The 27,950-nt window shown below is 43.2% G+C and overlaps 2 protein-coding genes across 3 annotated transcripts; one reads left to right on the top strand and one right to left on the bottom strand.

Annotated features, from left to right (window-relative positions):
* Window positions 1–70: 70 nt before the first annotated feature.
* On the bottom strand, window positions 71–11,452 carry TERF2IP (TERF2 interacting protein). Its single transcript, XM_008511015.2, has 3 exons — window positions 10,640–11,452; window positions 5,553–5,677; window positions 71–1,317 (listed from the first exon to the last, which is right to left on the bottom strand). Exons 1-3 carry the CDS (start codon window positions 11,307–11,309, stop codon window positions 913–915), a joined length of 1,200 nt encoding a protein of 399 aa, XP_008509237.2. The 5' UTR covers window positions 11,310–11,452; the 3' UTR covers window positions 71–912.
* A 4-nt stretch (window positions 11,453–11,456) lies between these two features.
* On the top strand, window positions 11,457–26,705 carry KARS1 (lysyl-tRNA synthetase 1). Of its 2 annotated transcripts, XM_070613896.1 has the most exons (15): window positions 11,474–11,597; window positions 14,046–14,225; window positions 16,133–16,286; window positions 17,509–17,674; window positions 19,738–19,831; window positions 20,198–20,384; window positions 20,471–20,596; window positions 22,019–22,138; window positions 23,149–23,311; window positions 23,443–23,616; window positions 23,768–23,853; window positions 24,204–24,289; window positions 24,929–25,055; window positions 25,716–25,859; window positions 26,419–26,705. In XM_070613896.1, the coding sequence occupies exons 2-15, from the start codon at window positions 14,080–14,082 to the stop codon at window positions 26,521–26,523; spliced, it is 1,878 nt and encodes a 625-aa protein (XP_070469997.1). In that variant the 5' UTR covers window positions 11,474–11,597; window positions 14,046–14,079; the 3' UTR covers window positions 26,524–26,705. The 2 variants fall into 2 exon arrangements, with proteins under 2 accessions (XP_070469998.1, XP_070469997.1); XM_070613897.1 differs by lacking the exon at window positions 14,046–14,225 and having other exon boundaries at window positions 11,457–11,597.
* Window positions 26,706–27,950: the final 1,245 nt, after the last annotated feature.

Raw genomic sequence — 27,950 nt, 5'->3', positions numbered from 1 at the left:
CCAGAAATGTTGGTTCCTTATGGTTTTTACACCTAAAAGGTTTTGTAAATACAATCAGAGAAAACACTTGTTGGAGACTCAAATACAAAGTTCTATTTATTTTCAATAATGAAAGCAATACAACAGAGAGAAATTAATCTACTAATTTTTAAATCTAACACAATCGGGGGTAGTTTTGTGCTAAAGACTAACTAAAAACACATTACTAGTAACAAAGTAAGACTGTTCTTCAGACTCTCTAGGGTTGTGTGTGTGTTTTAAAAACCGGGTGGTAAGAAAATACATGCTAGAGACATGTCTATCAAGGACTTGAAGAAAAGAACAGCCAAGAAGCAGGGTCCCCAAATATTACGTTAACAAAGGGAATATGGAGTTTTCAAAGCAGTCTAGAAATGAGAGCTCAACGGGGGATACAGAGTTTGGGATAGTCCATGTTCAAGGCCTTGTAATGAAATCTTTCCATATTTCTAGATTCTTAATTTGGAATCTACCACAATCTAGATGAGCTTCTGCCAAAAGATAGGAGGTTCTTTATTCATGCTGCCTGAAAAGATCTCCCTCCTAATTTTCCTCCTTTGACTTTGTCACTAACTCCTGTCACCAATATAGCAAGGGTTCCATTCCAGAAAAGGATTACTACTATGCAGACCAAGTTCTCTCTAGTTTAGATTTTCCTTTCATAAGCACACTGATACTGCCAGGGACTGCTCTAAATATATCCCATTTCTTTTATTTTTATCCTCCTACACAACTCTGCTTGGCTACAAAATCTGGGACTTAGAGAGCAATGGTAGTATTGGTCAAAAGACAAGTGTCAGCTCCAATGTAAGAATCTCTGAAGATCAACAGTCAAAACCCTTTTTTAACCACCTCATCTGCCACACCTTTTTTCTTTTCTCATTAGCTTGCCAATCATTTCTTGCGAAATTCAATCCTCCGAGCTACATTCTGAGCACCAAATTTTTTGACCAATGCATCTCTGGCAGCCTCATCATCTTTTTGCAAATCCAAGTCATCCTGTCGGGACCAAATGGGATACCCATCAGCCCTTCGACCAGACTCTAAAAAGGAAGAAGTAGCCTCTAGCTCACCGCTATTTTTTAGGAAGGCCTGTGTAACTGTTGACAAATCCAAGTTAAACTTTTCCATTAACTGCCGGATGATCTTGATGGCAGCTCCCACTTCTGGTGGAGAAACTTTTTCTTCTTCCTCCTCCTCCTCCTCCTCGTCAGGCTGTGTTTCTGAGTCTTCCTCCGGTGTAGGTGGATCATCATCACACATTGTTATGTGTATTTCAAAATCAGGGCTCTCATCCACCTAGAGAAAGTGATGAATACAACCAGTTCCTAATTATCAAGTCACAAACACTTACTCTTGTGTTATCTCGTCTCTCCCAACTACTGCCTTCTTACCCTTTTCACCCTAATCACACTGGATGTTCCTCTAATATGCTATGTTCCTTCTTACATTTACTCATGTTGGATGTGTATACACGTATATACCTATGTGATGGGGTAAGGGGGAATATGTGTGTAGGTGGTAGGTATATTAAGTGTGTGTGCATATGTGCGTATGTGTATGTATAATCACTTCTGGTATTACAACATTGGCAGCTACACTGAATATTAAAAAATATAGTATATGCACACACATACATATGTGTACCCATGTGTACATTAGATTATTTGTTGAAAGTCTGTCTGACTTCACTCAGACTGTAAGCTCAATAAGGGTAGGAATTGTACCTGTTTTGCTCATCACTACATCCCCAGTGCCTACCAATGCCTTCACATAATAAGTACTCAAAAAACATTGCTGTATGAATATATTAGGTTCTCCAAGCTATACCACATTTAGACACATTACAAAGCATGTTATGTGAGAAGAGACCTATGTAGGCCATGTTTGAGAGTTGTTGAGAGCATCTGAAAGTTTATGGAAAATGAACCAAATAGCAAAAACTAAAAAAAAACCCTCAAACTACAAAAGGCAACAATCTGGGGCCGGCCCAGTGGTGCAGCGGTTAAGTGCGTACATTCTGCTTCGGCGGCCTGGGATTCACCAGTTCAGATCCCGGGTGCAGACATGGCACTGCTTGGCAAGCCATGTGTCCCACATATAAAGTAGAGGAAGATGGACACGGACGTTAGCTCAGGGCCAGTCTTCCTCAGCAAAAAGAGGAGGATTGGCAGCAGTTAGCTCAGGGCTAATCTTCCTAAAATAAATAAATAAATAAAGGCAACAATCCCTAAATTCTGCCAATTCCTGTGTATTCCTTCACTCATCAATTACACAAACTTTACATTACTTTCCTGTTTTAGACTGAGGCTTAGCCATTTTTCTTTGTGTTAGTAAGAAAAGTTAATCTACAATATCCTTTTTCTTGAAGATGATACGCACATATAATTTGGATTTTTTAAAATTACCCATTATTTTATGCCTCCTGCCTTTCTCTGTAACTATGATTAAATATGGGATTCCAACAGAGAATAAGAAGCTAGATTAAATACGGAAGAACCAAAACAATTCCAAAAAAGCTGTAAGTACAGGCATACCTCATTTTGTTACACTTAGCTTTACTGTGTGTTGCAGATAGTATGTTTTTTTACAAATTGAAGGTTTGTGACAACCCTGTGTCAAGCAAGTCTATTAGCATAATTTTTCCAACATCATTTACACACTTTGCATCTCTATCACATTTTGGTAATTCTCACAATATTTCAAAATTTTTCATTATTACTATATTTGTTATGGTGATCAGTGATCTTTGATGTTACTATTGTAATTGTTTTGGGATGCCACCATGCCCATATAAGATGGCAAACTTAATCGATAAATGTTGTGTGTGTTCTGACTGCTCCAATGACCAACCATTCCCCTGTCTCTCTCCCTCTCCTTGGGCCTATTCCCTGAGACACAACAATGTTGAAATTATGCCAATTAATAACCCTACAATGGCTTCTAAGTGTTCAAGTGAAAGGAAGAGGTGCATGTCTCTCACTTTAAATCAAAAGCTAGAAATGATTAAGCTTAGTGAGGAAGGCATGTCAAAAGCCGAGATAGCTTGAAAGTTAGGCTTCTTGAGGCTGGCCCGGTGGCGCAGAGGTTAAGTTCGCACGTTCTGCTTCTCGGTGGCCCCAGAGTTCGCCGGTTCGGAGCCCACCTGCAGACATGGCACCACTTGGCACACCATGCTGTGGGAGGTGTCCCACATATAAAGTAGAGGAAGATGGGCATGGATGTTAGCTCAGGGCCAGGATTCCTCAGCAAAAAAGAGGGGGACTGGCAGTAGTTAGCTGAGGGCTAATCTTCCTCAAAAAAAAAAGAGAAAGGCTTCTTGTGTCAGTTAACCAAGTTGTAAATGCAAAGGAAAAGTTCTTGAAGGAAATTAAAAGTCCTACTCCAGTGAACACACGAATGATAAGAAAGTAAAACAGACTTATTGCTGACTGGAGAAAGTTTGAGTGGCCTGGATAGAAGACCAAACCAGCCACAACATTCTTCAAGCCCAAGTCTAATCCAGAACAAGGCCCTAACTCTCTTCAATTCTATGAAGGCTGAGAAAGGAAAGGTGAGGAAGCTGCAGAAGAAATATCTGAAGCTAGCAAAGGTTCGTTCACGAGATCTAAGAAGCTGTCTCCATAACTTAGACGTGCAAGGTGAAGCAGCAGATGCTGATGTAAAGCTGCAGCAAGTTATCCAGATAATTAATGAAGGTGGTTACACTCAACAACAGATTTTCAATGTCGACGAAACAGCGTTATATCAGGAGAACACACCATTCAGGACTTTCACAGCTAGAGAGAAGTCAATGCCTGGCTTCAAAGTACAGGCTGACTCTCTTGTAAGGGGTTAATACAGCTGGTGGCTTTCAGTTGAGGCCAATGCTCATTTACCATTCTGAAAATCCTAGGGCCCTTAAGAATTATGTTAAAATCTACTCTGCCTGTGCTCTATAAATGGAATGACATAGCCTAGATGACAACACATCTGTTTACAACATAGTTTATTGAATATTTTAAGGCCACTAATGAGACCTACTGCTCATAAAAAAAGATTCCTTTCAAAATATTACTGCTTACTGACAATGCACCTGGTCACCCAAGAGCTCTGATGGAGACAACCAGATAAATGTTGTTTTCATGCCTACTAACACAACATCCATTCTGCAGCACATGGATCAAGGAGTAATTCTGACTTTCAAGTTTTATAATTTAAGAAAAACTTTTCATAAGGCTATAGTTGCCATAGATGGTGATTCCTCTCATAAATCTGGGCAAAGTAAATTAAAAACTTTCTGGAAAGGATTCACCATTCTAGATGCCATGAAGAACATTTGTGATTCACAGGTCAAATATCAACATTAACAGGAGTTTGGAAGAAGCTGATTCCAGCTCTCATGGATGACTTTGAGGGGTTCAAGACTTCAGGGGAGGGAGTAACTGCAGACGTGGTAGAAAAAGTAAGGGAACTAGAATTAGAACTGGTGCCTGAAGATGTGACTGAATTGCTGCCATCTCATGAGAAAACTGTAACGGACGAGGAGCTGCTTCTTACGGATGTGAAAAGAAAGTGGCTTCTTGAGATGGAATCTACTCCTGGTGAAGATGTTGAAATGACAACAAAGGATTTAGAATATTACATAAATTTAGTTGTTAAAGCAGTGGCAGTGTTAGAGAGGACTGACTCCAATTTTAAAGAAGTCCCACTGTGGGTAAAATACTATCAAACAGTATCATGTGCTACAGAGAGACCATTCATGAAAGGAAGAGTGAATCGATGTGGCAAACTTCATTGTTGTCTTATTTTAAGAAACTGCCACAGTCACCCGAACTTTCAGCAACCACCACACTGATCAGTCAGCAGCCATCAACATCAAGGCCAGGCCCGCCACTGGCAAAAAGATTACAACTTTCTGAAGGTTCAGATAATGGTTAGCATTTTTTTAGCAATAAAAGCATTTTTTAATTAGGATATATACATTGTTTTTTTAGACATAATGCTATTGCACACTTAATAGACTATAGTATAGTATAAACATAACTTTTATATGCACTGGGAAACCAAAACACTCATGTGATTCACTTGACTACAACAATCGCTTTATTGCAGTGGCCTGGAACTGAAGCTGCAATATCTCCAAGGTAAACCTGCATACCAAAAGCTACACTTGCTTGATAAAAAAATTTAACTCTTTAAAAAATTACATTTATTCTCCTGAGAAGCATAAAAATGCTTTTAAAAGAAAAATCCATAGCCTTAACTTTAAAAAAATTATACTGAGATCAAAGTATCAAAATGGAATGCTTTATACTGTTTAAAAATAATTCTTCCCAATTTTTCTCCCTCTCTCCCTTCCCACTCAAGTTGTCCTACCAAAAACTAAAAGCTGCATGTCTAGAACCTAGGATCAGTCCCACTTTCCATTTTCCTCCTAGAACTTCTCTCTTACCTTTCTAGGCCTCAGGTGTATGAAAAGGTAGATACGATGACCATTTTCAAAGGAGAAGGACATAGGTAGGAAAAAAATGAGTTAAATTTAGTTAACATACCACAATCTCATCAAACTCCCGGCTGGCTTCTACGAGCATCTTTTTGACTGCTTCTTCATTCTCTTGGATCTCTTCCTTTACAAATTCTTCTTCAGGCAAGTCTGGAGTTCTCTTATTCTGTGGTTCTATTAAAGAGACGAACAGCATCAGATTAGAATTAGCCTCTTTTGCAGAAACCAAAAATATAGTACATGAGCTCTAGGCCAAAAGTAAGCCTGCATTTTCCTTTTCTACTAGAAGACATCTGTTTTGGTCAGAGGATAAGAAAAACACAACACATGCATGTTCAATAATTTCTACTCTTGTTTCTGGAAAGTTGTACTATCCAAATGTGATAATTTTCCTAGGCTCTGATATGTAAAATAAAAATACTCTTCAAGCGTAATTCACTTTTTGCTTTGTATTTACAGATTTTGAAAATTAACAAAACTGTGCCATAAATTGGGTTCTCTGGGAAGCAGATTCTGAGATTGCGATTAACATATAAGGCATTTGGGGCGGCCCCATGTCTGAGTGGTTAAGCTCACGCGCTCCGCTTCGGCAGCCCAGGGTTTCAATGGTTCGGATCCTGGGCACGAACATGGCACCGCTCATCAGGCCATGTTGAGGGGGCGTCCCACATACCACAACTAGAAGGACCCACAACTAAAATATACAACTATGTACTGGGGGCGGTTGGAGAGAAAAAGCAAAAAAAAAAGATTGGCAACAGTTGTTAGCTTGGGTGCCAATCTTTAAAAAAAAAAAAAATAAGGGGTTTATTAGAGAGTGCTTCCGGGAAAACACCTGTTGAAGAGAAGAAACCAAGAGTGGGCAGAGAGAGATCTGAGCTGTGAAATAGTTCCAACAGGGCCTCAGCTGAAACCAGGGAAAAGCTAGAGCTGGGAAGGCCTTCCGAGTTGACTGAGTTGGAGCGAGGGAGCCAAGACATTATAACTCCACATAGATCAGTCACTGGATGCTAGCCACCCTGAGATGACAGGACTATGCGCAAGGCAGCTCTCCCAGCTGCTGAAGGCAGATCTGGGAGATACATCACAACCCACAACACGCCATCTACAGAAAGGAGCAACTCCTAAAGCTAAACATCCTCCTGTTTCTCTTTTACTCTTAGTTCTCTGAGGATTTAACTCTGCTCTCTTTTCTACTTAACAAAAACTGACTACTAAGGGGAAATTCTCTCACATGCTACAACATGGATGAATCTTAAAGACATGATGCTAAGTGAAATAAGCCAGACACAGTAGGACAAATATTCTATGATTCTGCTTACATGAGGTACCTAGAGAGATTAAATTCATAAAGACAGAAAGTGGAATGGTGGTTGCCAGGGGCTGGGGGAGGAGGAATGGGGAGTTAGTGTTTAACGGGTATAGAGTTTCAATTCTGGAAGATGAAAGTTCTAGAGATGGATGGTGGCAATGGCTGCACACTTTATGCCACCAAACTGAAACAGTTAAAATGGTAAATTTATGGAATGGATACTGTACAATAAAAAATAAATTTAAAAAACAAACATAACTATATACCAAAATAAGCCAATTTTATTTTCTATAAATTTTTTTAAAGTAGTTTAAAAAAGAAGTTTTATCTTTTAAAGATACATGCTGAAACAGATAAAATCGTATGATGCCTAGCATTTTCTTCAAAATAATCCCAGAAGTCAGGATGAAAGGTATAGATGAAAAAAATTGGCCATGATGTATAATCAGGTGAAATTGGGTCATGGGTACATGCAGTACAGTTCATTATACTTTTCCAAATGTTTGAAATTTTCTATAATAAAAAGTAAACAAATTATGGCACAGACACACAAGAACTTCAATATCTATTAAGTTAAAAAAAAAGCAAACTGTAAAACAAAATGATGTCTAGCGTGCTAATGTTACTATGAGCAAAAAGGACACAGCCAAGGGACAATAACAGAGGTTGCCTGTGGGAGAGGAACCAGGGGAAGGGTATGTAGCAGGGAGACTTACTTTTCACTATGCACCCTTTTGCAGTCTGAGTATATCTGTAGGATAAATTCCTAGAAGCAATATTGCCATGTTTAAGGGAATATGCATTTTAAATGTTAGATTTTGTCAAAATGCCCTCCAAAGAAATCACACCAGTTTTCTTCTTCTAGTAATGTAGGAGTGTACCTGTTTTTCACATACATCACTAACTCTGGGTATTACCCATTTTGTTCATTTTTGCCAATCTGATAAAATACATTTCCTTGCTGATTTACTGTTCTAAAACACACCACCACACACATTTATTATTTCAGTTTCTATGGGTCAGAAGTACAGGCATGGCTTATATTGGCCCTCTGCTCAGAGTCTATTTACTTTTATTTAACAATACTTCTGCATTTGTTTATTGGCCATTTATTTCCTTTTCTGGGAACTTCCTGTTCCATTTCCTTTGCTCATTTTTCTACTAGTTTTTCTTTTACTAACTTCTGCAAGCTCTTTGGTCCTGAAGGAAACCAACTCTGCAAAGTATTGGGAATATTTTTCCAGTTTGCCCTGTCTTTATTTATCACGAGAAGTTTTTGATTTTAAGTAATCAAATATATTAAAACTTTTTCTTAGTCTTCTTGGTTTCAGGACTATCCCCATGCTAATACAGTCACACGTGACTAATACAATCATGCGTGAGGACAGGTACACAACCTCAGAAATGCATTGTCAGGCGATTCTGTGGTCGTTTGAACATCACAGAGTGTACTTACACAAACCTGGATGGTACAGCCTACTACACACCCAGGCTAGAACCTTATGGGACCACAGTCATATATGCAGTCTGTTGTTGACTGAAATGTCATTAATGAAGCTCATGACTGTATTAAAAAGTATATTCTTCAGGGGCTGTCCTGGTGGCACAGCAGTTAAGTGTACACGTTCCGCTTCGGCAGCCCAAGGTTTGCTGGTTCAAATCCCAAATGCAGACATGGCACCGCCTGGGAAGACAAGCCATGCTGTGGGAAGCGTCCCACATATAAAGTAGAGGAAGATGGGCACGGATGTTAGCACGGGCCAGTCTTCCTCAGTGAAAAGAGGAGGATTGGCAGCAGTTAGCTCAGGGCTAGCCTTCCTCAAAAAAAAAAAAAAAGTATATTCTTCAGTGTTTTCCCTTAGTCATTTTAGGATTTTAATTTTTACATTTAAATACGTGATCAAAATATGTAGAGTAGGGTAAATCCTGCTTAATTTTGTCCCAAGTTCCAAATGGCTTCCCAGTAGGCCCATCACTACTGATTTAAAAGCAAGGCCCTACATGACCTACTTCACCCATACACACAGCCTTGTCCTCTCTCCTATTCTCCCTCTTGCTTACTCCATTCCAGCCACACTGATCTCTCTGCTGCTCCAAGAACACACCACCCACATTCCCACCTCATGGCCTCTGCACTTAATATTCCCTCCGCCTGGAACACTTCCTCAGATAACCACCTGGCTTGCTCTTTCATCTCCTTTGGTCTCTACTCAAACATCAGCCTATGTAGTGACCTTCCCTTAGCATCCTGTAGAGAAGAACCTCCTCCCCAGCCCTTACGCTGATTTACTTTTCTCTACAGCACTTAGCACTGCCCAGCTAGCATGTTAAGATCCATAACCGCAGGGACTTTTATTTATCGTTATATCCCAGCAGGATAACAGTAACTGGTACTCAAATATCTGCTGAATGAATGAATCTGAAATGTCACTTTTACCAAAAACAAAATTCCTACTAAGCATACTCAACGGAGAAACAGATTTACCTCCCCAGACTTCACCTGTTACATCTAATAGCCACAAGGAAAGAAAACGGAAGGGGGGGACTTGCCTTTTTAAACAAAAGGCTCCGTCAGTTTAAGCTGTCTATACCCACTAGATCAAAAGTGAAGCATCTTAACAGCTTGACACCGTGTCCTAACTGATGAGGATTTTAGGCTGGTTAATTTTAAACTGCAGATGAGAGGCAGGCTCCAACGACTGGAATTTGCTTGCCCCTTGAGAGACATTTGCATTTGTGAAAGAAGGGAGATGACCTTGTCTCCAGAAACTCTCAATGGGGAAGGCAAGAACTTAAGTTGGTTAGCGTCTGGCAATCTCACGTAAGTAATTTAGGGTGGTGGCTTCTGACCTTTACTTAATCCGATTTGATTCTTATCTAAAAGTCAGGGGATCACCCAATAGCCAGACCCCACCTGCACTGATACCATTTTAACTTTTTTTCATATTTTTTCCTTTGTCTTGTAAAGAGATGGCTCACATAACTATGCCTTATTTAGCCTTACTCTCCACTCATGTTTGCAGCAGAAGCGGCAGCAGCAGCTCCTCCTGCTCGTGAGTCCTGTCCCCACGCAGCAGGTCTGCCTGCCCATCAGTCCTGTCCCCATGCCGGCAGCAGTAGCACCTCCTCCAGCCTGTGGGCCCTGTCCCCCCGCAGCAGCCTGACTGCCCATGGGTCCTGTCCCCACGCTATTCCACACTATTCTCTAAATAAAAGAGCACTACTGCCAAACCTTGAGAGTCCAACAAATCTTTCAACTCCTCGACTCACCAACCCCGCATCACTAACCACACCTGAATCCCAACATTCAATTCAACTGCGTTAAAAGCTCACTTCCCCTGAGCACAACCCTTGTCCAGTGGGTGAAAACCTTCTCACAGGACTACGCACTCAATTAAGCCAAAACATGAAACCAAACTCGTCTGGCACGGCTTTAAAATGGTTTATATCGAACCCAGCTGAACATGGAAATACTTTTCCAAAACCAGTCTCTGAAATCTCTCTGAAAAGATAACACAAGCTGGTAAACGCGTCGCCTTCGGGGGAAAAAAACTGGGTGGGTAGGAAGGGCGAGAGGACTTTCCATGCGCGCTTTTTGTACCTTTTGAACATCGAACCGTGCCAATATCCCAGATACTGGAAAAGCAAAGGAAACTCAGAGACGAAAACAATGCTGCACTTTTACCCGGATGTCAAGAGAGGGAGGGGCCGCGCGGCGCCAGCAAACACGCCACAATGGACGCCTGACACAGAGGGGAGGAGACGCCCCCGCCCCAGCACCGGGGTGAGCAGGGGGCCCGCGCGGCCGCAGCAGCAGGCCTCACCCCCGCTGTCGGCGGCCTCGGGGTCCTGCTCGGCTTTCCGCTTGAGTTTCTGGGAGGACGGGCTCACGGGGGCGTCGCCCAGCAGGTACTTGTGCTCCTGGCCGCGCAGGCGCTTGAGGTAGCGGTCCTTGAGGGACTGCCACGAGTGCTGGGTGAGCGCGCTCTTCTCCAGCGCTTTCCACAGGGCATTGCCGGTGACGGAGCTGGGCGAGCGGGCGTTTTCCTTCACGTAGGTCAAGATGGCCAAGTCGTCCGCGTCCGTGAACCCCATCCGCCCCGTGTACGGCTTCTGCTCGGGCTCCGCGGCGCCCTCGGCCGGGGCCCCCGGCTTCGTCTCCAGGGTCTGGTCGGCCGCCGGGGCCGGGCGCAGCCGGTAGGCCTCCAGCTCAAGCCTCTCGTTGCGCTCCACGCAGTCCAGGATGTACTGCGTGGAGATGAAGTCGCCCGAGGCCTCGGCCAGCGCCTCCCCGGGCTGGGCCAGCAGCACGGCCCCGGGCTCCTGCACCCGGCACAGGGTGCCGCCGCCGTGCAGGATGAGCGTCGAGAGCCGGCGCTTCGCCGGACTGGGACGCACGTAGAAGGACATGGAGCTGCCGTCCTCCCTCACGAACAGAGTCGAGGAATGAGTGGGCCCGTTGGGGTCTTTCCCCGAATCCATGGCCTCCGCCATAGCTGAAGAGAGGCACCAGGAGAGCCGCCCCCCTAGAGCGTCTGGCGCACACAACTAAACCAGTTGGCGTGCCCGACGCCGCGCCCGCGAAGCCTCGCAGTGCGCCTGCGCGGCTGCAGCGCGCAAAGAGCGCCCGCCCTCTCGCTCCGGAAGTGGTGGGGCTTCCGACCCTGACCTGGAAATTGCCGTCAGACTTCATCCTTTTTAGGCCGAGCCCTCGGGAAACATGGCTGCAGTGCAGGCGGCTGAGGTGAAAGTGGACGGCGGCGAGCCGAAACTGAGCAAGAAGTAAGTGTCGCTGCGGGTCAGTAAGGCCTTTGCGGTCGGAGTGTCCGGGTCAGGAATCACCTCGAGGCTCCTGGAGAGGTGGCTGTGCGTGGGGCGTTCCTGCCGGTTCTCGTGGGCACGGACGCGCCGGGACGTAGCCGCTACTCCCCGAAACTCTATCCCCCAGGATGCCCTGGGGCCGGCGGGGTTCCCCCGTCCTACTCCTAGAGTAAGAGAATACTGAAGACTGAGAGGTGACGGAGAGAAAAGCGAAACTTGACTCTTTCCCTTTCCTCTCTGAGAAATGCGTTCTTTTATGAGGAAGCCACGCCTCGATGAGGAGGTTGGAGAAATGTTAAATACCCTAGCTTTCCAGAAAGACCTCCAAGTTTTCCTTGGCCTCACCAAGGCCATTCTGAACCTTCCATATAGAAGAGATCAGTTCTGAAACAGTGTCCTGCACCTATCCATATTGGCTATTCCAGGGATCTGTGAGTATTGAGTGAATGAGCAGTGTCTAGCAGTAAGGACTGCCTTCTTCAGCCCAGTACACCAAGCTGCTCCTACACTGCTGGGTATATCTTTGCTAATCACCCCAAATCCTTGGAGTATGAAAGTAAATTTAAACAAACCAAGATTAGCCGCTCTTTGACTACGTCTTATATTCTCTAAATACTCCACTCCCTATCAGCCAGGGTTCTTCATAGAACATAGGCAATGACTTTTCTCAATATCCCCGAAGATGATACATAAATAGTGCTATTTGAGAGGCATAGGAGAGAAATTAGTTCATTACATATAAAGGCTGTTTTATTGCGCGAGGGCTCAATTCCCTTGCAGAACCCTGATGGAACTGCACTCAACAAGTAAGAATTGGTGTTTCCTTTTGTGTCTCTGGGTTTATACTTCAAATATTCTAGAAAAATGGGAAAGGAAATACCTAAATTTATGGTTGATGGCACCCTAATATGTTGTCTTTTTTGAGAGTGTCTGATGGATCCCTATAAATGTTTAGAGCCTGGTCTTGGACTTCTGCCTTTGGGAAAAATTGACTGGATTTTGATCTTTACGTCAGTAATTGAATTTTAGGGTTGTATATCACAGATACCTCGTAGTCAAGTGCGATTTTAAGGTAAATTGAGGAAACTGACCAAATCCTTTCTACTGACTTTTCTTACATTAATTATAGCAACCACTTTTTAAAATAGCTTTTGTGTGTCAGGCCCTGTGCTACAACTATACAGACTTCCTGTCTGATCTCAGTAATAACCTTGCAAGGCAAGTGTTAATACCCATTTTTCAATTTAGTAAGCTGAGGCTCTGGGTGATTAAATGTGTTGCTAAAGTGTGGTCTATCACTGATCCAGAGCTCTGGAGCAGAAATCTAAAATCAAGTCCGTAACTCCACAGCCCATGCTCTTTACACTGACTGCACCATACCTCTTCGTCACATTGTCTAAAAGAATCTGCCATTGATGTCATATGTTTCTCTAGGGACTACGGGCTAAAATAATTTGTGCATGCACCACGTAATGTTTTGGTCAGCAATATACTGCATATATGACAGTGGTCCCATGAGATTAGTACCATAGAGCCTAGGTGTGTAGTAGGCTGTACCATCTTGGTTTGTGTAACTACACTCTGTGATGTTCACGTTAGGACAGAATCACCTAAGGATGCATTTCTCAGAACATATCCCCATCGTTAAGCAGCACATGATTGTATTTCTTAATTGTTCTTTGGAACTTTCTTGGTCTGAATCTTTAGTGAGCACCATTTTATGCCAGTTATTTTCTCCGAGTTTAAGAAGAGAAGGGCTGCCTTCCAGGTGACTCATTCCCAAACGAAAGGCCAAATTTATTTGAATGCAGTAAAGAATATGATCCCTATAATTCTCTTGCCTTCCAGTGTTAATGTTTAAACATAATGTAGTCTAAGACCCTTCCTGAAATTCTCCTTTCCTTCTTGTTTCTAGAACTCTAAACAAGTCTTATCTTTACCTCAGAGGTCCTTTTGTGTGGTTTACTTTTTAGCTTCATCTAGAGTTTGCAGTTGATAATGATAATTTTATATACTTCCCATTGCCATCTTTGTGGCCAGGTATTTCATCTCCAGGAGAGACCACATGTGAGGGGCTGCAGAAATACTGCCTTATGTCCTATCTCCCATCTTCTAGAATTTTGTGATCATTTCTACCTGCAAACTGTTGATTGACTCGCTCTTGAGTTTTGATGCAGGATCTGCACCTCTTTTTTACCATAGCCAGGACCAGGAACATTGTCAGTTACAGTTGCAGCACAGTAAATGTTACAGAGTTGCTGTCAGTTAAGAGGGTCTTACGTAAAATGGGACACTAAAAGGTACAATCTCCCCCATCCCCCTCACCCAACCCATAAGACTAGGAGTGCTGGTTGGGTGTGTATATACTGTCTGTCCCATCTGACACCACATCTCTGTGTTTCCTGTTAGGTGGTGGTAATCATTAGTTCCAGGGTGTTCTGCCATGTTGATGCAAGCTGCTGTAAGGCTTGTTAGGGGGTCCCTGCGCCAAACCTCCTGGGCACAGTGGGGGCAGAGGGAGCTGCGACTGTGTCAACTTGCTCCTTTCACAGCGATTCACAAGGACAAGCCACTTTCTAATAAAAGAAGGTTGGTGCCTGTTACCTTCTTTATTGCTCTGGGAGCAAAATTCCTTCCCTTACTAAGTTCCTGTCTTTTAAGCCTTTGGACTTGTTACTAAGGAAACAAAGAGCCCTGCTACCAGAATCAATGGTCCGTTTTCGTTTTCTCTTTAATAAATTCGAATTCTCAATCCATAGATTCTTGAGATGACTTTTGGATCTTATTCTAGAACAGTGCAGAAAACAAAACCCGTGTATGAATAAAGAATTTCTAATACGGTATTTTCTCTTTCCTGTCTTTCTGAAATTTGCTCCTGAGATTAGTTTGGTTTCTAGTCTTAGTTCTATCCCCAGGGCCTTTTTGGCTTATCCTTATGACTGATTTGATTTAAAGAGCAACACCTAGTTGAATGGAACACAGGTTTATTATGTTAATACTAGGAAGAACTAGATAGGCTTAGATGCCTGCTGACTCATTACAGCACAGTAGGCCTGGCACACTGTTCTGGAAAGGTTGTCTTCACAGCTGTTAGAAGACAAATTATATCCAGTCGGAGATGCCTGCTTTGAGGCCCTGAGAGCCAGTTTTGTTACTTAAAAGATGACCATTTGAAATCCCCAATTAAGTTTTTTTAATTGAGTTATTCTAAACTCACTGAAAATTAAGAATGTGTCCTGAAGCCAGACAATATGCAATCGTGACTGAGGATCATTTGCCGTGGTTCATTATTATAGGATATTCAGTTAACATTGGTGGTTTGAAAGAATGATCAATTCTATTTGGATAATGAGGGTATCCGTCTCTACCCAAATCTGTTTGGTTTCTGGGTTCAGATAGCAAGATTTCAGATCATAAGGGATACCAAGTTGTCCAAATTAGTTTTTGAGTCTCAGGTGATAACTATCAAGAGTTTGGATAGTGAGGGATTTGACCAGAAATTTATCCGAATTTGTAAGGTTTCTGTCTTGGGTGCAGAGAGTGAAGGGTTAAGATAGTGAGAGATAACCTAGAATAGCTCACATTTGTGTTCTTACCAAATGCTAGGGACAGGGTCGTCTGTTTACATACATTATCTCAATCCCCACCACATTTGGGGAAGGGAATGTCTATTATTATTTCCATTTTACAGATGGGCAGAAGTTAAGTCACTTGCTCAAGTTCACATAAGTGGTAGGTAGATGTGTCAGGATGTACTCCCAGGCATCTGACTCCAAAGAGGGTATATCATCACCTATGCCATGTTGCTGTGTACACTGTTCTACTGAGTTTGTCGTCATAGTCAGGCTCCTGTGCACAGAGTGAGACCAATGCTGAGGGCCATTGTCAATGCACTGATCAGTGCTGAGGGAGAGACTGTCAGCAGAGTATTCCTTGAACTCTGAAGAGCCGCCTCTCCCCCACCCCACCCCAGACTAACCCACTCCTTAGGGGAGAGTAGACAGGTGGCAGACAGAGCTAGAGATGTTGCCTTATCACAGGTGTGGTACTCTAGGAACTTCATATTCTACAGAGGATACCAAACAACTAAAATTCAGTCCCTGGCCTCAAGGAGCTCCCTAGCCTAATTAGCTTGAGAAAAGCCTATCTTGCTGATTTTCTGGGAAACCTTTTTTCCTGTTCTATATGTAAATTAGTGTGTAGGCTTTTCTTTGTCCTGGTGTATCTTAGCTTTAGTTGGGATCTAATGCCAAAGACCTCAGACTGGAAAGCAGAAACTGAGAAAGATCTCTCACATCTTTATTTTAAGCTAATTTTTTCCTTTGTCTCTTTCACATATAGAGTTCAGTGACTAAGAGCCTAGAGGTGGGGGTGTAGAACTGGGCCAGAGCATTTACCCCAGGCTATTCATATTCTTGATGAGTGGCTATGGGGCAGAACATAGTAGAGGACTCTTCAAGCAGCTATCACATTGAACATCTTCATTTTCCCAACAGTGAGCTAAAGAGACGTTTGAAAGCTGAGAAGAAAGTAGCAGAGAAGGAGGCCAAGCAGAAGGAGCTCAGTGAGAAACAACTAAGCCAAGCCACTGCCACCAACCACACTGCTGACAATGGTGTTGGTGCAGAGGAGGAGAGCCTGGACCCAAATGTGAGTCCTCTGACCACCACCTGGCTGGGCACACGGAAGCTTCTGGTGGAGCGTGGCAGATTCCTTGGGACCAGACAGTAGGAGGGACCTGTGACTAAGATGACAAATAGGAACTGGAACTGGCACTGGGCCCTGGGTCACAGCAAAGAGATAGGAGTGGGCCTACCACCCCATCTGGTTAAAGGCATAGGCCCTGAGTATTTTTCTAATCAACTCCCAACAGACATTTGGGAGAACCCAGTACTTCCAAGTGACTGATTAATCTCCTTGGAACTAGCTGGGCCTTATAGCAGCCCCAGAGAAAGTGTCTCCCTGAAGATGGACTAGGGTTTACTTTAGACAGGAAATTGGCAAACTGTGGTCCACAGGTCAAATGCAGCACTGCCCCTGCCCCCCAACCCTCCTTCTTGGTTTTGTAAATAAAATTGTCTTGGAACACAGCCATGCCCATTTGTTTACGTATGTCTGAGGCTGGTTTCACACTACATTAGAGTAGTTGCCTCAGAAAAAGTTTGCTGACCCCTGCTGTAGAATATTTCTTTTTTACATTCTCCAGGCTTTGGGGAAAAGTCTGATGTGTGGCCAGGGGTAGGAAAGTAGGAAAGAAGATAAGTGATTCACTATCCAGATGGTTCCACAAAAGTGGTAACCAAGGCCACCTATACCATTTAACTTCTATTATTTTAGGAAGAACTCTGATTTTTCTTTTTGTTGAATCTTGCGTTTTGGAATTCTGGCCTTCATTTCCAGCTGTGTATCTGGCCATGCTGCATATTTTAAGTGCAAATCTCACTCCATATCCAATCCCGTGATTTCAACAGTGCAGATGGCTCAGTTAAAGAACCTCAATGGAGGCCAGCCCCATGGCTGAGTGGTTAAGTTCATGCACTCCACTTTGGCAGCCCGGGGTTTGCCAGTTTGGATCCTGGGCACAGACCTACACACTGCTCATCAAGCCATGATGTGGCAGCATCCCTCATAGAAGAATTAGAATGACTGAAACTAGAATATACAACTATGTACTGGGGCTTTGGGGAAAAAAAATAAAGAGGAAGATTGGCAACAGATGTATGCTCAAGGCCAGTCTTCCTCATCAAAAAAAAAAAAAAAAAAACCTCAGTGTATTGGGGCTTCTCTGAGGCAGAATACAGTACTCTGCTAGATGGGCCGCTGTTCGGACCAGGTTCAACTTCTCAAAGCTCTTTTTTTTTTTTTATTACAGCAATACTACAAGATCCGCAGCCAAGCAGTCCACCAACTGAAGGTCAGTGGGGAAGACCCGTACCCACACAAGTTCCATGTAGACATCTCACTCACTCACTTCATCCAAGAATACAGCCACCTGCAGCCTGGGGACCACCTGACTGACATCACCTTAAAGGTGGCAGGTAGGAAGCCTTCCTGGCAGTTTGCTGAGCTCCCACAGCAGGCATACCTCTCCAGTAGCGCAAAGAAGGGTCTGGGGTGGTCTTGGCTTTCAAGCAGCTTGTGTCTAAGGCTGCTTTACTAGGGACAGTGCCAGTGTATCTATTCACAGAGAGTAGAGCAGCCCTGAGGCGTGAGATCACATTCCAGTGGTGATGCTGCAGAGGAAGGGGCATTGTCTCAGGGGGACTCCTAGCCTGATGCTCCTGCTCATTCATAGTCCTTTATGAGGACTTCCCTTCATCTGTGGGAGCCATGGCCCCAGGCTCCTAAAAAATGTGAATCTGTGGCCTGAAAATGCTTTGTGCTAGTCTGTCATTTCTAGAACATTGTTATTTTGGAGTTTAATATCTTGTGTGGGATCTCTTCTTAATTAAAAAAAATTTAAATCTTTCATTCCCCCCCCAAAAAAATAATAAAACTATTAGTTGTAGAAAATTTAGGACATTGAAACATGCAAAGAAGCACACAGAAAAGTTTAGTTAGCCATAATGCTACCACCCAGAGAGAACCTCCTGCCTATAGCTAAATGCCCCCAAAATTTCTTTTTCTTTGAAGTCCAGTGATTTTACCCAAATACGTCTTCATGCTAGTCATTCTGGTTAACATTTTCAGTACCCAGTGTGCCCTTTAAATACGTGTTTTCAAGTCTATTTTAGAAAGTTTTTCTTGAATATAATTTTTTGTATTCTGTTTCTTGCTTTGGTTTACTTTTGGGACTCGTTTTATCCACATGTATCTTTGCTGCTTTTTGGTATTTGTCACTCTTTCTCACATCCTTTTTATCTCTTTCTGTATACTTTGATTTTTTAATTTTATCCTCCTTTCCACTTTGTTTCTCTCAAGGCATTATTTGTTGTATTTATTCACTCCTGTTTCCTTTAGTCTTCATTTCCGAGATGATTTTTTCACTTTCTTTCTAATTTTTTCATGTGTCACCTCATTTCTTAGTTTTTCTGATTCTAACTTGTGTTTTCATGTTTTGTGTTGTCATCTTAATGTCTTTCAGCTCAGTGCGAAATAGAATTTTGTTTTTTCTGAGCCTGTCTTTCTTAAGTGCTTTCACTGTGGGGATGTTACTCTCCTTATTCTCTCTTTTTTTGTTTAGTAACTGTGTGTGGTATTTGACCACATTACTTATTTTTGTATGAAATTAGTTTTCCTGAATGTTAACAGGAAGCTTGGTTCAGGTAGCTTTTCCAGCTTCACTGAGCTCCCTCTTCTGTTGTTTTTGTGAAGTGTTCAGAAATATAACAGCTTGCTTTCTGAGATTTTCAGGCTCTCTTGCCCTTCCTCACTCTTGTTGGACCTTTTTTTCTTTTGCCTCTGTTTTCCTGGTCTGGTTCAATTTTGTGGGGCCTTGTGTAGAAAAGATCCCTGGCTGTAAACTTTAGAGAGTTCCTGGGGCTGCACTAAAGGGCTTCGGCCCCTAGACCTTCATAATGCAGCCCATTGTACTCACTTATGTGGCAGTAGGCAGATCCCCTCCCAGATTCAGCTGCTCTCCTCCCCTCAGCCTGCCACATTTTCCGGTGAATACTTATGGCTGTTTGGGAGATTTCCAGTTCTCAGACCCATCAGACGCCCTGTTGCTATCTACAGCTTTTTCCTGAATGGAGGTCTTGGGGCTCTTGGTGGTTTGCCCCATTGCTTGTATTTGGGGATTCTTGGGAATACCTTCCAACATAATTTTGTTGTAAATTTCGTCCACAGTTTTTTGGCCTTGCCTATCTAGTTGTCCTTTCTATTTTTATGTGAGGATTCAGGAAGATCCCAAAACAATGCTGGCACCAACACTGCCATCTTCTAGGAATCCAATAAGCATCCTTCCTGCACATTTTTAATTGGTTTGACTGGTGATCATTATCATGAAGAAAAAGGCAGGGCTTAGGCATCAGGTTAAAATCAAGTTGTTCTACTTTATGTTCTGCCCAGACGTAAATAATACAGAGAGAGCTTTTTGGAACTGATATCACGAAATGGCTTCTGGTTCTGTCAATCAGTATTTTTGCTGTTCTTTTTCTAGGTAGGATTCATGCCAAAAGAGCTTCTGGGGGAAAGCTCATCTTCTATGATCTTCGAGGAGAGGGTGTCAAGTTGCAAGTCATGGCCAATTCCAGGTATATAGAAATATCCAGTTATAAGCCTTTCTAGTTTGGCCCAGAGCAACACAGTTGGGGACAAAGGTCCGTGTGCTCTTCTTTTCCCATTAGTATTTAAAGTTAGAAGAAATGGGGTATGGTTGGGTAAGGCTGAAAAGAGAATAAAAAGGCCATCTGATCACCTGAAGAATAATGACTGCTATCAGGTTGTGTGGCAGTTAAAAATAAAAGGTAATACTTTTTTAACAGTTGACTTTGAATCTGAGCTTCCTCTTCAGCTCCCAGTAATTAAGCATTAACAGTTTAGTGAAGGTTCCAGAGTAAACCAGTGGTCAGTGTTAATTTGGAATATTGTATACTGAATTACATTTGCCTTTCGCTCAGGAATTATAAATCAGAAGAAGAATTTATTCGTATCAATAACAAACTGCGTCGGGGAGACATAATTGGAGTTCAGGGGAATCCTGGGAAAACCAAGAAGGGTGAGCTGAGCATCATTCCCTATGAGATCACACTGCTGTCTCCTTGCTTGCATATGTTACCTCATCTTCACTTTGGCCTCAAAGACAAGGTAAGCTCTCGTGGCCTCCTAGCTGTGATTTATCAGACCATTGAAGCAGACATGTCAGTGATTTCTCTCTGTTGCTTTTGGTTTAGGAAACACGATATCGTCAGAGATACTTGGACTTGATCCTGAATGACTTTGTGAGGCAGAAATTTATCATCCGCTCTAAGATCATCACATATATAAGAAGTTTCTTGGATGAGCTGGGCTTCCTAGAGGTGATGCAGAGTTCCTTAGCTGACGTGACTAGCCACCTTGCTATGCTTGCCTCTTACTACTCCTTCTCTTCCCTTTTCCGGGGCATATCCTGTGTCAGTATCCTTTATGCTCAGTGAAAAGTCCCCTTTTTTGCCAGTGTCTTTGTTCTGTTTTTATTTAGTGCCCTGAGTAGGAAGACAGGATCTGATTGCTAAGATAATGGACAAAGTGTAGGGCTGTCCACACACTAATGATGCCACGTTCAATGTGTTATCAACTCATTTTGCTTTTTTGTAGCGTTAAAAAAAAATTTTAGTTTTTATTCCATTTATCTAAATGGAAAAAAGTTTTTTTAGGGAAATTTTGGGGAAAGCATTATTTAGAAACATTTTTTTTAATTGTATGAGAAAGGTGAGTGCATGTAAAACAAATTCAAACAATAAAGAAAGAGAAGCAAAACCAAAGTCTCCTTTTATTTATCCCAACTAACTTCCCTCCCCAAACTTGAGTTTGGTCTGTATCATTCCATGCCATTTACTATGCATATATACATACACACCTGTGCATGTTGCAGATGGGTACATGTGTAAATGTTTTGGGAGGGTTTTATTTTTTGCTTTAAACATGAATGAAGTCACATTATATGTATTGTGGTGGATCTGGTTCGGGTTTTTTTTTTTTGGCTTTTTTCCACTTACTATAATCTGGAGCCTTTTGCATGTCTATCTATCTATCTATATTCCTTTTTAATGCTGCATAAGTTATTTCCCCTATTGATAGTTTAGGTTTCTGTTTTTCTTCTATCATGTTTCAGTGACCATCTTTGTGCTCAGGTACAGCTGGGGATTTTTGGGGGGTTTTTTTTAAGATTTTATTTTTTTCCTTTTTCTCCCAAAACCCCCAGTACATAGTTGTGTATTTTTTTTTTTCAAGTTGTGGGTCCTTCTAGTTGTGGCATGTGGGACGCCGCCTCAGCATGGCTTGATGGAGCGGTGCCATGTCCGTGCCCAGGATTTGAACCAGCGAAACCCTGGGCTGCCAAAGCAGAGCGTGCAAACTTCACCACTCGGCCACGGGGCCGGCCCCATGCAGCTGTTTCTGTAGGATGGATTTCTAGAAGTAGAATAACTAAGTCAAAGGATATAAGCAGTTAAATTTTTAATACTGCAATTTGAACTCAAGGCTATACCCATTTAGATTCCCACTTACAGCTTGCGAAAGTTTATGGTACTATGTTTATAGTGTTTGGTATTAATAGAAATTGAGAAACTGCTCTGGAAAATCAAGTTAACTACTTTTTTGTCAACCACTTGCACTTTACTATTGAACTTAACTATACTTGGGGCTATAACAGGTTTAGACATGCAAAGCATGAGCTATCCCCAAGGTCTCTGGTTTGAGGACCTCTGTCTGTGGACTGAATGTTTCTCCCTGTCTTTTAGATTGAAACTCCCATGATGAACATCATCCCAGGTGGAGCTGTGGCCAAGCCTTTTATCACATACCACAATGAGCTGGACATGAATTTATATATGAGAATTGCTCCAGAACTCTACCATAAGGTAATTAATAAGAAGATGCCCTGTTTCCTTAGAGAAGCAGGAGGTTGGAAAACCATTGGCTAGACAGGTATAGTCTGATTGAAGAGGAACAGTGAGCGTAGACTTGCCAGGAGAGTATTCTAATTTGTCAGCCTTGTGAGTGTTACACTTCGACTTTCTCTACAAGATCAGTAGAGCACTGCAGGTCAGAGGGCAAAGGAATTGTCTTTCCTAGGTCTGTAGATCCTCCTCACCTACTTTGGTTCTCATAATATTTTAAGTTTACACTCCTCCTTGGATTAGATCTGATTTTAGTCTTTCGTAGCAGAAAGAGCTTAATCCTGTCTGGAAGCTGGAAATAAATATCTTGAAATCACCAGAATAAATATAGAAGACTGTCTTTCAATATTCTTAGCTGCAGGCAACAGAATCTGTTATAACTAGTTTAAGCAAAAAGATAATGTATTTCTATATATAAGGAGGCTCGTAATTTCCAGGAGGATCAGAGAATCAGGCTTGGAGACCATACAGTTACAACACTGGGCTGTTCCCATGGAGAACCCCGTATCTTTTCCACTAGGGGCAGTTACCACAGCTCATAACCCTGGCACTAGGCACAGGTCACTGCCATTAGGACCTCTGCAGTTACTACCTCTAAAAGCTCGATATCTCTGGCCCTGTTCACCAGAAGAATTCTTTGCAATACCCGCATCTTCTTTCAGTAGCTTCCACACATCTCAAGGTGTGTCTGATTGGTGGGGAGTTGGGTCACATGCCTGTATCCTAACCCCAAGAGAGCCTTCTTTCTTGGAGATGGGGGACACCACAGACCACGGAAGGTCCTGGGAAGCCAAAGTGAATGGTGTCTATCCACTACAAAGGCCTAAAGAGAGGACAGTACTCACCATTTGGATAAAGACCTGAAAGCATGACTGAGCTGTGAAAACCAAGTTACAGCTTTTAGAGACAAATTTTCCAGAGCTATTAAGACAAGATTAGCTGCTGTGACCATGGCCACATGTTGTTATTAGATGCTGGTGGTTGGTGGCATTGACCGGGTTTATGAAATTGGGCGCCAGTTCCGGAATGAAGGAATTGATTTGACTCACAATCCTGAGTTCACCACCTGTGAGTTCTACATGGCCTATGCAGACTATCACGATCTCATGGAAATCACAGAGAAGATGATTTCAGGTAACGACCTCCCCCCACCACCACCACCACCATCGGCTCCCTTTGTCCTTCATGCATGTCTGAAGGGCTGGTGTGCTGCTTACAGGAGGACTTCCTTTTGGTCCTCTTTAAATGACAGATTTCTTTCCCAGGGATGGTGAAGCACATTACAGGCAGTTACAAGGTAACCTACCATCCAGATGGCCCGGAGGGCCAAGCCCAGGAGATTGACTTCACCCCACCCTTCCGGAGAATCAACATGGTAGAAGAGCTTGAGAAAGTCCTGGGGGTGAAGTTGCCAGAAACTAACCTTTTCGAAACTGAAGGTAAAGTGATGCACCCCTCTGTTCTATGGCCCTCCTTCCTGGTCAGCTCTGAATTAGGTCAGGGCTAGAACTTCCCATACCACTCTCTTTATATACTTTTTTAGGGGGTACTGTGATATTCTCTCTTCTAACTTGTACATTTGTATTACAGAAACTCGCAAAATTCTTGATGATATCTGTGTGGCAAAAGGTGTTGAATGCCCTCCACCTCGGACCACAGCCAGGCTCCTTGATAAGGTGAAAGGCCATTTGCTTCTAGTACATGCCCTCATCCAGTGGTCACTAGCCACCTGCCCCCTATGACAGTGTACTCCACTGTGGAGAAGTAACTCGTACAGCTTCGCAGGAAAGCTCTAAAGAGAGAAATGAGAGAATTAATAAGTTTTGAACTCCTGCTATACTAAGCTTTGTGCCAAAGAGTTGGGTATGTTATCTCAGTTAGTCCTTAACCAGCCCCATTGAGAAACTTAGGATAAATCCTTATAGCGTTAGGTGTGGGTAGGAGCTGAGTCCTCTTCTGCCAAGACTGGGACAATCAAAATGCTATTCAGAAGGGGTCTCTAGTTCTGCTTTGTTTTCTCCTTAAGCTCGTCGGGGAGTTCCTGGAAGTGATGTGCATCAACCCTACGTTCATCTGTGATCACCCGCAGATAATGAGCCCTTTGGCCAAATGGTAAGATAAAGCATTGTGTTTCATTTACCTATTGCTGCATAACAACCTCAGAACTTAGTGGCATAAAACAACAATTTATTAATTCTCAAAATCTTGTAGGTTCATTGGGTAGTCTCTACATAGTGTCAGCTAAGGTAACTCAAGTGGCTTTTTTCAGCTAGGAACTCTGCCAGGGTACCTTCTCCTCCACATGGGATCTCACCCTCCAGAGCGTCTTCATGTAGCCTCTCTCTGGCAGCATAGGCTGGGCTTCCCTACATAGTCGCTAGGCTCCAAGAGGAAGCATTCCAAAAGAATAAAGCCCAGGGTGCAAGCACATATCAAGCCTCTGCTGATGTCCCATTGGCCAAAGCAAGTCATGTAGGCAGACCAGAGTCAGTGTGACAGGGACTGCAGAAGGGCATGAATACAGGAGCTATGGTTCAGTGCAACAGTCTACCGCACAGGTTTGTGAAGATAATTAAAGCTTCCTTATCTCTAATCTTCCTCACTATTGTACTAAATGATTTGGTGCTGAGAATGCATGCAGGCTCCAAGTCACAATCAGTAACACTTTTAATAGAATTCAGGAACTCTGTTGTACCAGATATTATTAGTGAACCTGTATATTCAGCCTCTCCTTTGGTCTCCTGTCCCCAGGCACCGCTCTAAAGAGGGCCTGACTGAGCGCTTTGAGCTGTTTGTCATGAAGAAGGAAATATGCAATGCCTACACTGAGCTGAATGACCCCATGCGGCAGCGGCAGCTTTTTGAAGAACAGGCCAAGGTAAGGAGGGAGAGTGTGAGCAAAGGCACATATTTCATCGGTGTGCCCACTGACTGGAAAATATCAGCCTTAACCCTGGTCTCTCATTGTCTGCATCTCTTGGTGACTTCAACAGAAATGAAGGATAAAGCCACAGGCTCCTCCTCCCTCCTCCACGGTGAAGTCACACTTGAAGATGGAGAACTTGACTAGTTTGGGCCCTAGAATTTTCTACATAAGAAGAGCTTAGGCATGATTATCTGTGAGGGCAGTGTGAGACTTCTCTTGAAAATGTTTGCCTAAGAAGAACATAATTTTCATCAGATGGCACATTTATTGAGGTGGCTTGGGGATGAGAGGCAGGTAAAGAGTCATGAAGACAGAGCCCCCCAGGCTGCCTGCACTAGCACTGCCATTGATGGGTAGTTTCTGGAAATGGGAGAAAGATTCTTAGGAGTCATCAGAGTCTTGGAAAGTCAGTCTCACTGGACTCACAGAGCCCCAGGCAGTGGAGGTGTTTTCATTTCACAGAGAAATTTGCATGTGTTCTGAAGTGGATTTCATCAGTCCTGACCTCTGGGTCTTTGAGAGAAATGGTAAACCCTCTGAACATGCTCACTCAGACACTGAGAGACAGTGCAGCCTGGAGCATTGTCACTGTTTGGTTCTCTCCTCGTCTAGGCCAAGGCTGCTGGCGATGATGAGGCCATGTTCATAGATGAAAACTTCTGCACCGCCCTGGAGTACGGGCTGCCCCCCACCGCTGGCTGGGGCATGGGCATCGACCGCGTCACCATGTTTCTCACAGACTCCAATAACATCAAGGTAAACAGCCGCCCTCTACAGCACACACTGTCCTGAAGGAGCGCCACTCTGGTGAGGGGGCGCACGGTGGGCCAGGAGAATAAAGATAGAGCTTTGGGCTGGAAGGAGGACAGGCAGAGGAGTGACATGCAACTTCAAAGGAGGAGGATCAGAGCATCTTGACCTTATAGGGTCTGGGGTTTTCCTTGGCCTGAGGCAGAAGGAATACTAATTGTTTGCATTTCCTAAGGACCTAAGGAACGTGCTAGGCCTTCTACATGCCTTATCTCATTTAATTTGTCAGCCCCATGAGGTACAGACACTGTCATTACCCGATTTTTATAGACGAGGAAATCATATTTGAAGAGAATGTCTGTATTTATTTTTCTGACATCGTGCTCTAAGCAGTGCTGTGCTTTTGTCCTTTCCCATCCTCTGTCATTCAGAGGGACTGAGTTGAAATAAAAGAACAGATCTTTGGATTTTGGTCATAACAAGAACCAGAGGCAAAAGGAATGGGTGGATAGCTGTGGAAAAATTGAGTCCCTCTTAGCTTCAAAATGCGTTTTCTCTCCTGTAGGAAGTACTTCTGTTTCCTGCCATGAAACCCGAAGACAAGAAGGAGAAGGAGAATGTAGCAACCACTGACACATTGGAAAGCACAACAGCTGGCACTTCTGTCTAGAAAACAATCATTGCAAGTCATATAACTCAGGCATCTTTGCATTTCTGCAAAAGATCCCTGCAAGGGAATTCTTGTGTGTTTCTATCCATTGACTATCACAGTGCAGGTCAGCAACCAGAGGAGAGAAGAGGAATTAAGATTTCCTTTTTATTCCTTGTTACCAAATAAACCATTTGTCTCTATTCTTTGTCCCATCACTCTTTTTACCTTTGGAATGTCAACTTTTTCTCAGATAGCCTAAAAAATGTTTAGGATTATACCACTTTATTCATTCGACAAATTTATATTAATGTGTGCTCTGTGCCAGGCATTGTCCTAAGGGATTGGGGACACAGCAGTGAACAAAAGCCAAATCCCTGCTCTCCTCCTGAAACTTAAATTCCTTCTTTGGGGGCAGGAGGGTGAGGGGCAACCAGACAAACAAGAAATAAGTAAATACATATTATATCCGGTAATGGTACATACTAAGAAGAAAAAGCAGGATGAGGGGACAGGAGCTCTTGCAGGAAGAGGTGGATGAGGGGACAGTGCTATTTTAAATATATGATCAGGGAAGACCTCTTCTGGGTGACATTTAAGTAAAGATCTGAGGGAAAAGGGTGATCCAGGCTAGAGGACTGCATTTGTGAGGAACAGCAAAGGGTCTAGTATGGCCAGGGGGGGACTAAAGGTCAGTGAGGGGCCTGGTCACACAGGCCCCTGTAAGCCATGCAGAGGAGTGTATATTTTATTATGAGTGAGATGGGAAGCCATTGGTGGGTTTTGAGCAGAGTTTTTTTTTTAAAGATTGTCCTAGTTAGCATGTGGAGGGCAACAGTGAAAACGGGGAGACCAATTACGCTGTTGCAGTTGGCTAGGGAGAGATGACGGCTTAGACTTGAGTGGTTTAAACTGATGGAGATGGTTACAAGTCTTTGGACTTTGCCAGTGTTCCTGAGGTCAAGAGAATTTGCTGATGACGTCTGGGTTGGGAGAAAAAGCAGTAAAAAATGATTTAAAGGTTTGGGGCTGGAGCAACTGAAAAGTACAGTTGTCATTTACCAAGATGGAAAAAACTGAGGAAGTGAAGGTTTGAGAGGGAAGGTGGGTTGTTTGGTTTTGAACATACTAAATTTGACATGCCTCTTAGACACAGTGGGAATAGTAAGTAGGATGTTGAATAGCCTGGAGTTTCCTCATCTTCAGCTCAGTTTGACTAGGCTGAGAATAACATGGGTATGGCTGAGGGCCTGCTGTTACAGGGGAGCACCTGATCCCTGACACAGGGAGGCAGCTGGGGGAACCTTCCTATGAGTCATCCAACAAAGGACTTGTCTTTTGCGCTTCAGCAAAACATCTGCAAGCGTCCCAGTTTGGGTGTTGCCAGTCTACTTTGACAGAGCAGCTTTCTGCTGCTGTAGCTGGGGAAAGGATCTAAGCGTGCCAAA

Source organism: Equus przewalskii, chromosome 3 (genome assembly GCF_037783145.1).
Source record: "Equus przewalskii isolate Varuska chromosome 3, EquPr2, whole genome shotgun sequence".
NCBI classification, from domain to species: domain Eukaryota; kingdom Metazoa; phylum Chordata; class Mammalia; order Perissodactyla; family Equidae; genus Equus; species Equus przewalskii.
The sequence above is the reverse complement of the archived record's forward strand: the minus strand, read 5'-3'. Positions and strand labels throughout refer to the sequence as shown.

Bases quoted from the DNA above. Each gene is read 5' to 3' on its own strand.
- KARS1 (XM_070613896.1), top strand. From the start codon at position 14,080: ATGTTGATGCAAGCTGCTGTAAGGCTTGTTAGGGGGTCCCTGCGCCAA. The intron at 19,832-20,197 runs GTATATAGAAAT...CCTTTCGCTCAG, and splicing joins CAAGTCATGGCCAATTCCAG to GAATTATAAATCAGAAGAAG. The intron at 23,312-23,442 runs GTAACGACCTCC...TTTCTTTCCCAG, and splicing joins CACAGAGAAGATGATTTCAG to GGATGGTGAAGCACATTACA.
- TERF2IP (XM_008511015.2), bottom strand. From the start codon at position 11,309: ATGGCGGAGGCCATGGATTCGGGGAAAGACCCCAACGGGCCCACTCAT. The intron at 5,678-10,639 runs GTGAGGCCTGCT...TCTCTTTAATAG, and splicing joins CGAGGCCGCCGACAGCGGGG to AACCACAGAATAAGAGAACT. The intron at 1,318-5,552 runs GTATGTTAACTA...CACTTTCTCTAG, and splicing joins GGGAGTTTGATGAGATTGTG to GTGGATGAGAGCCCTGATTT.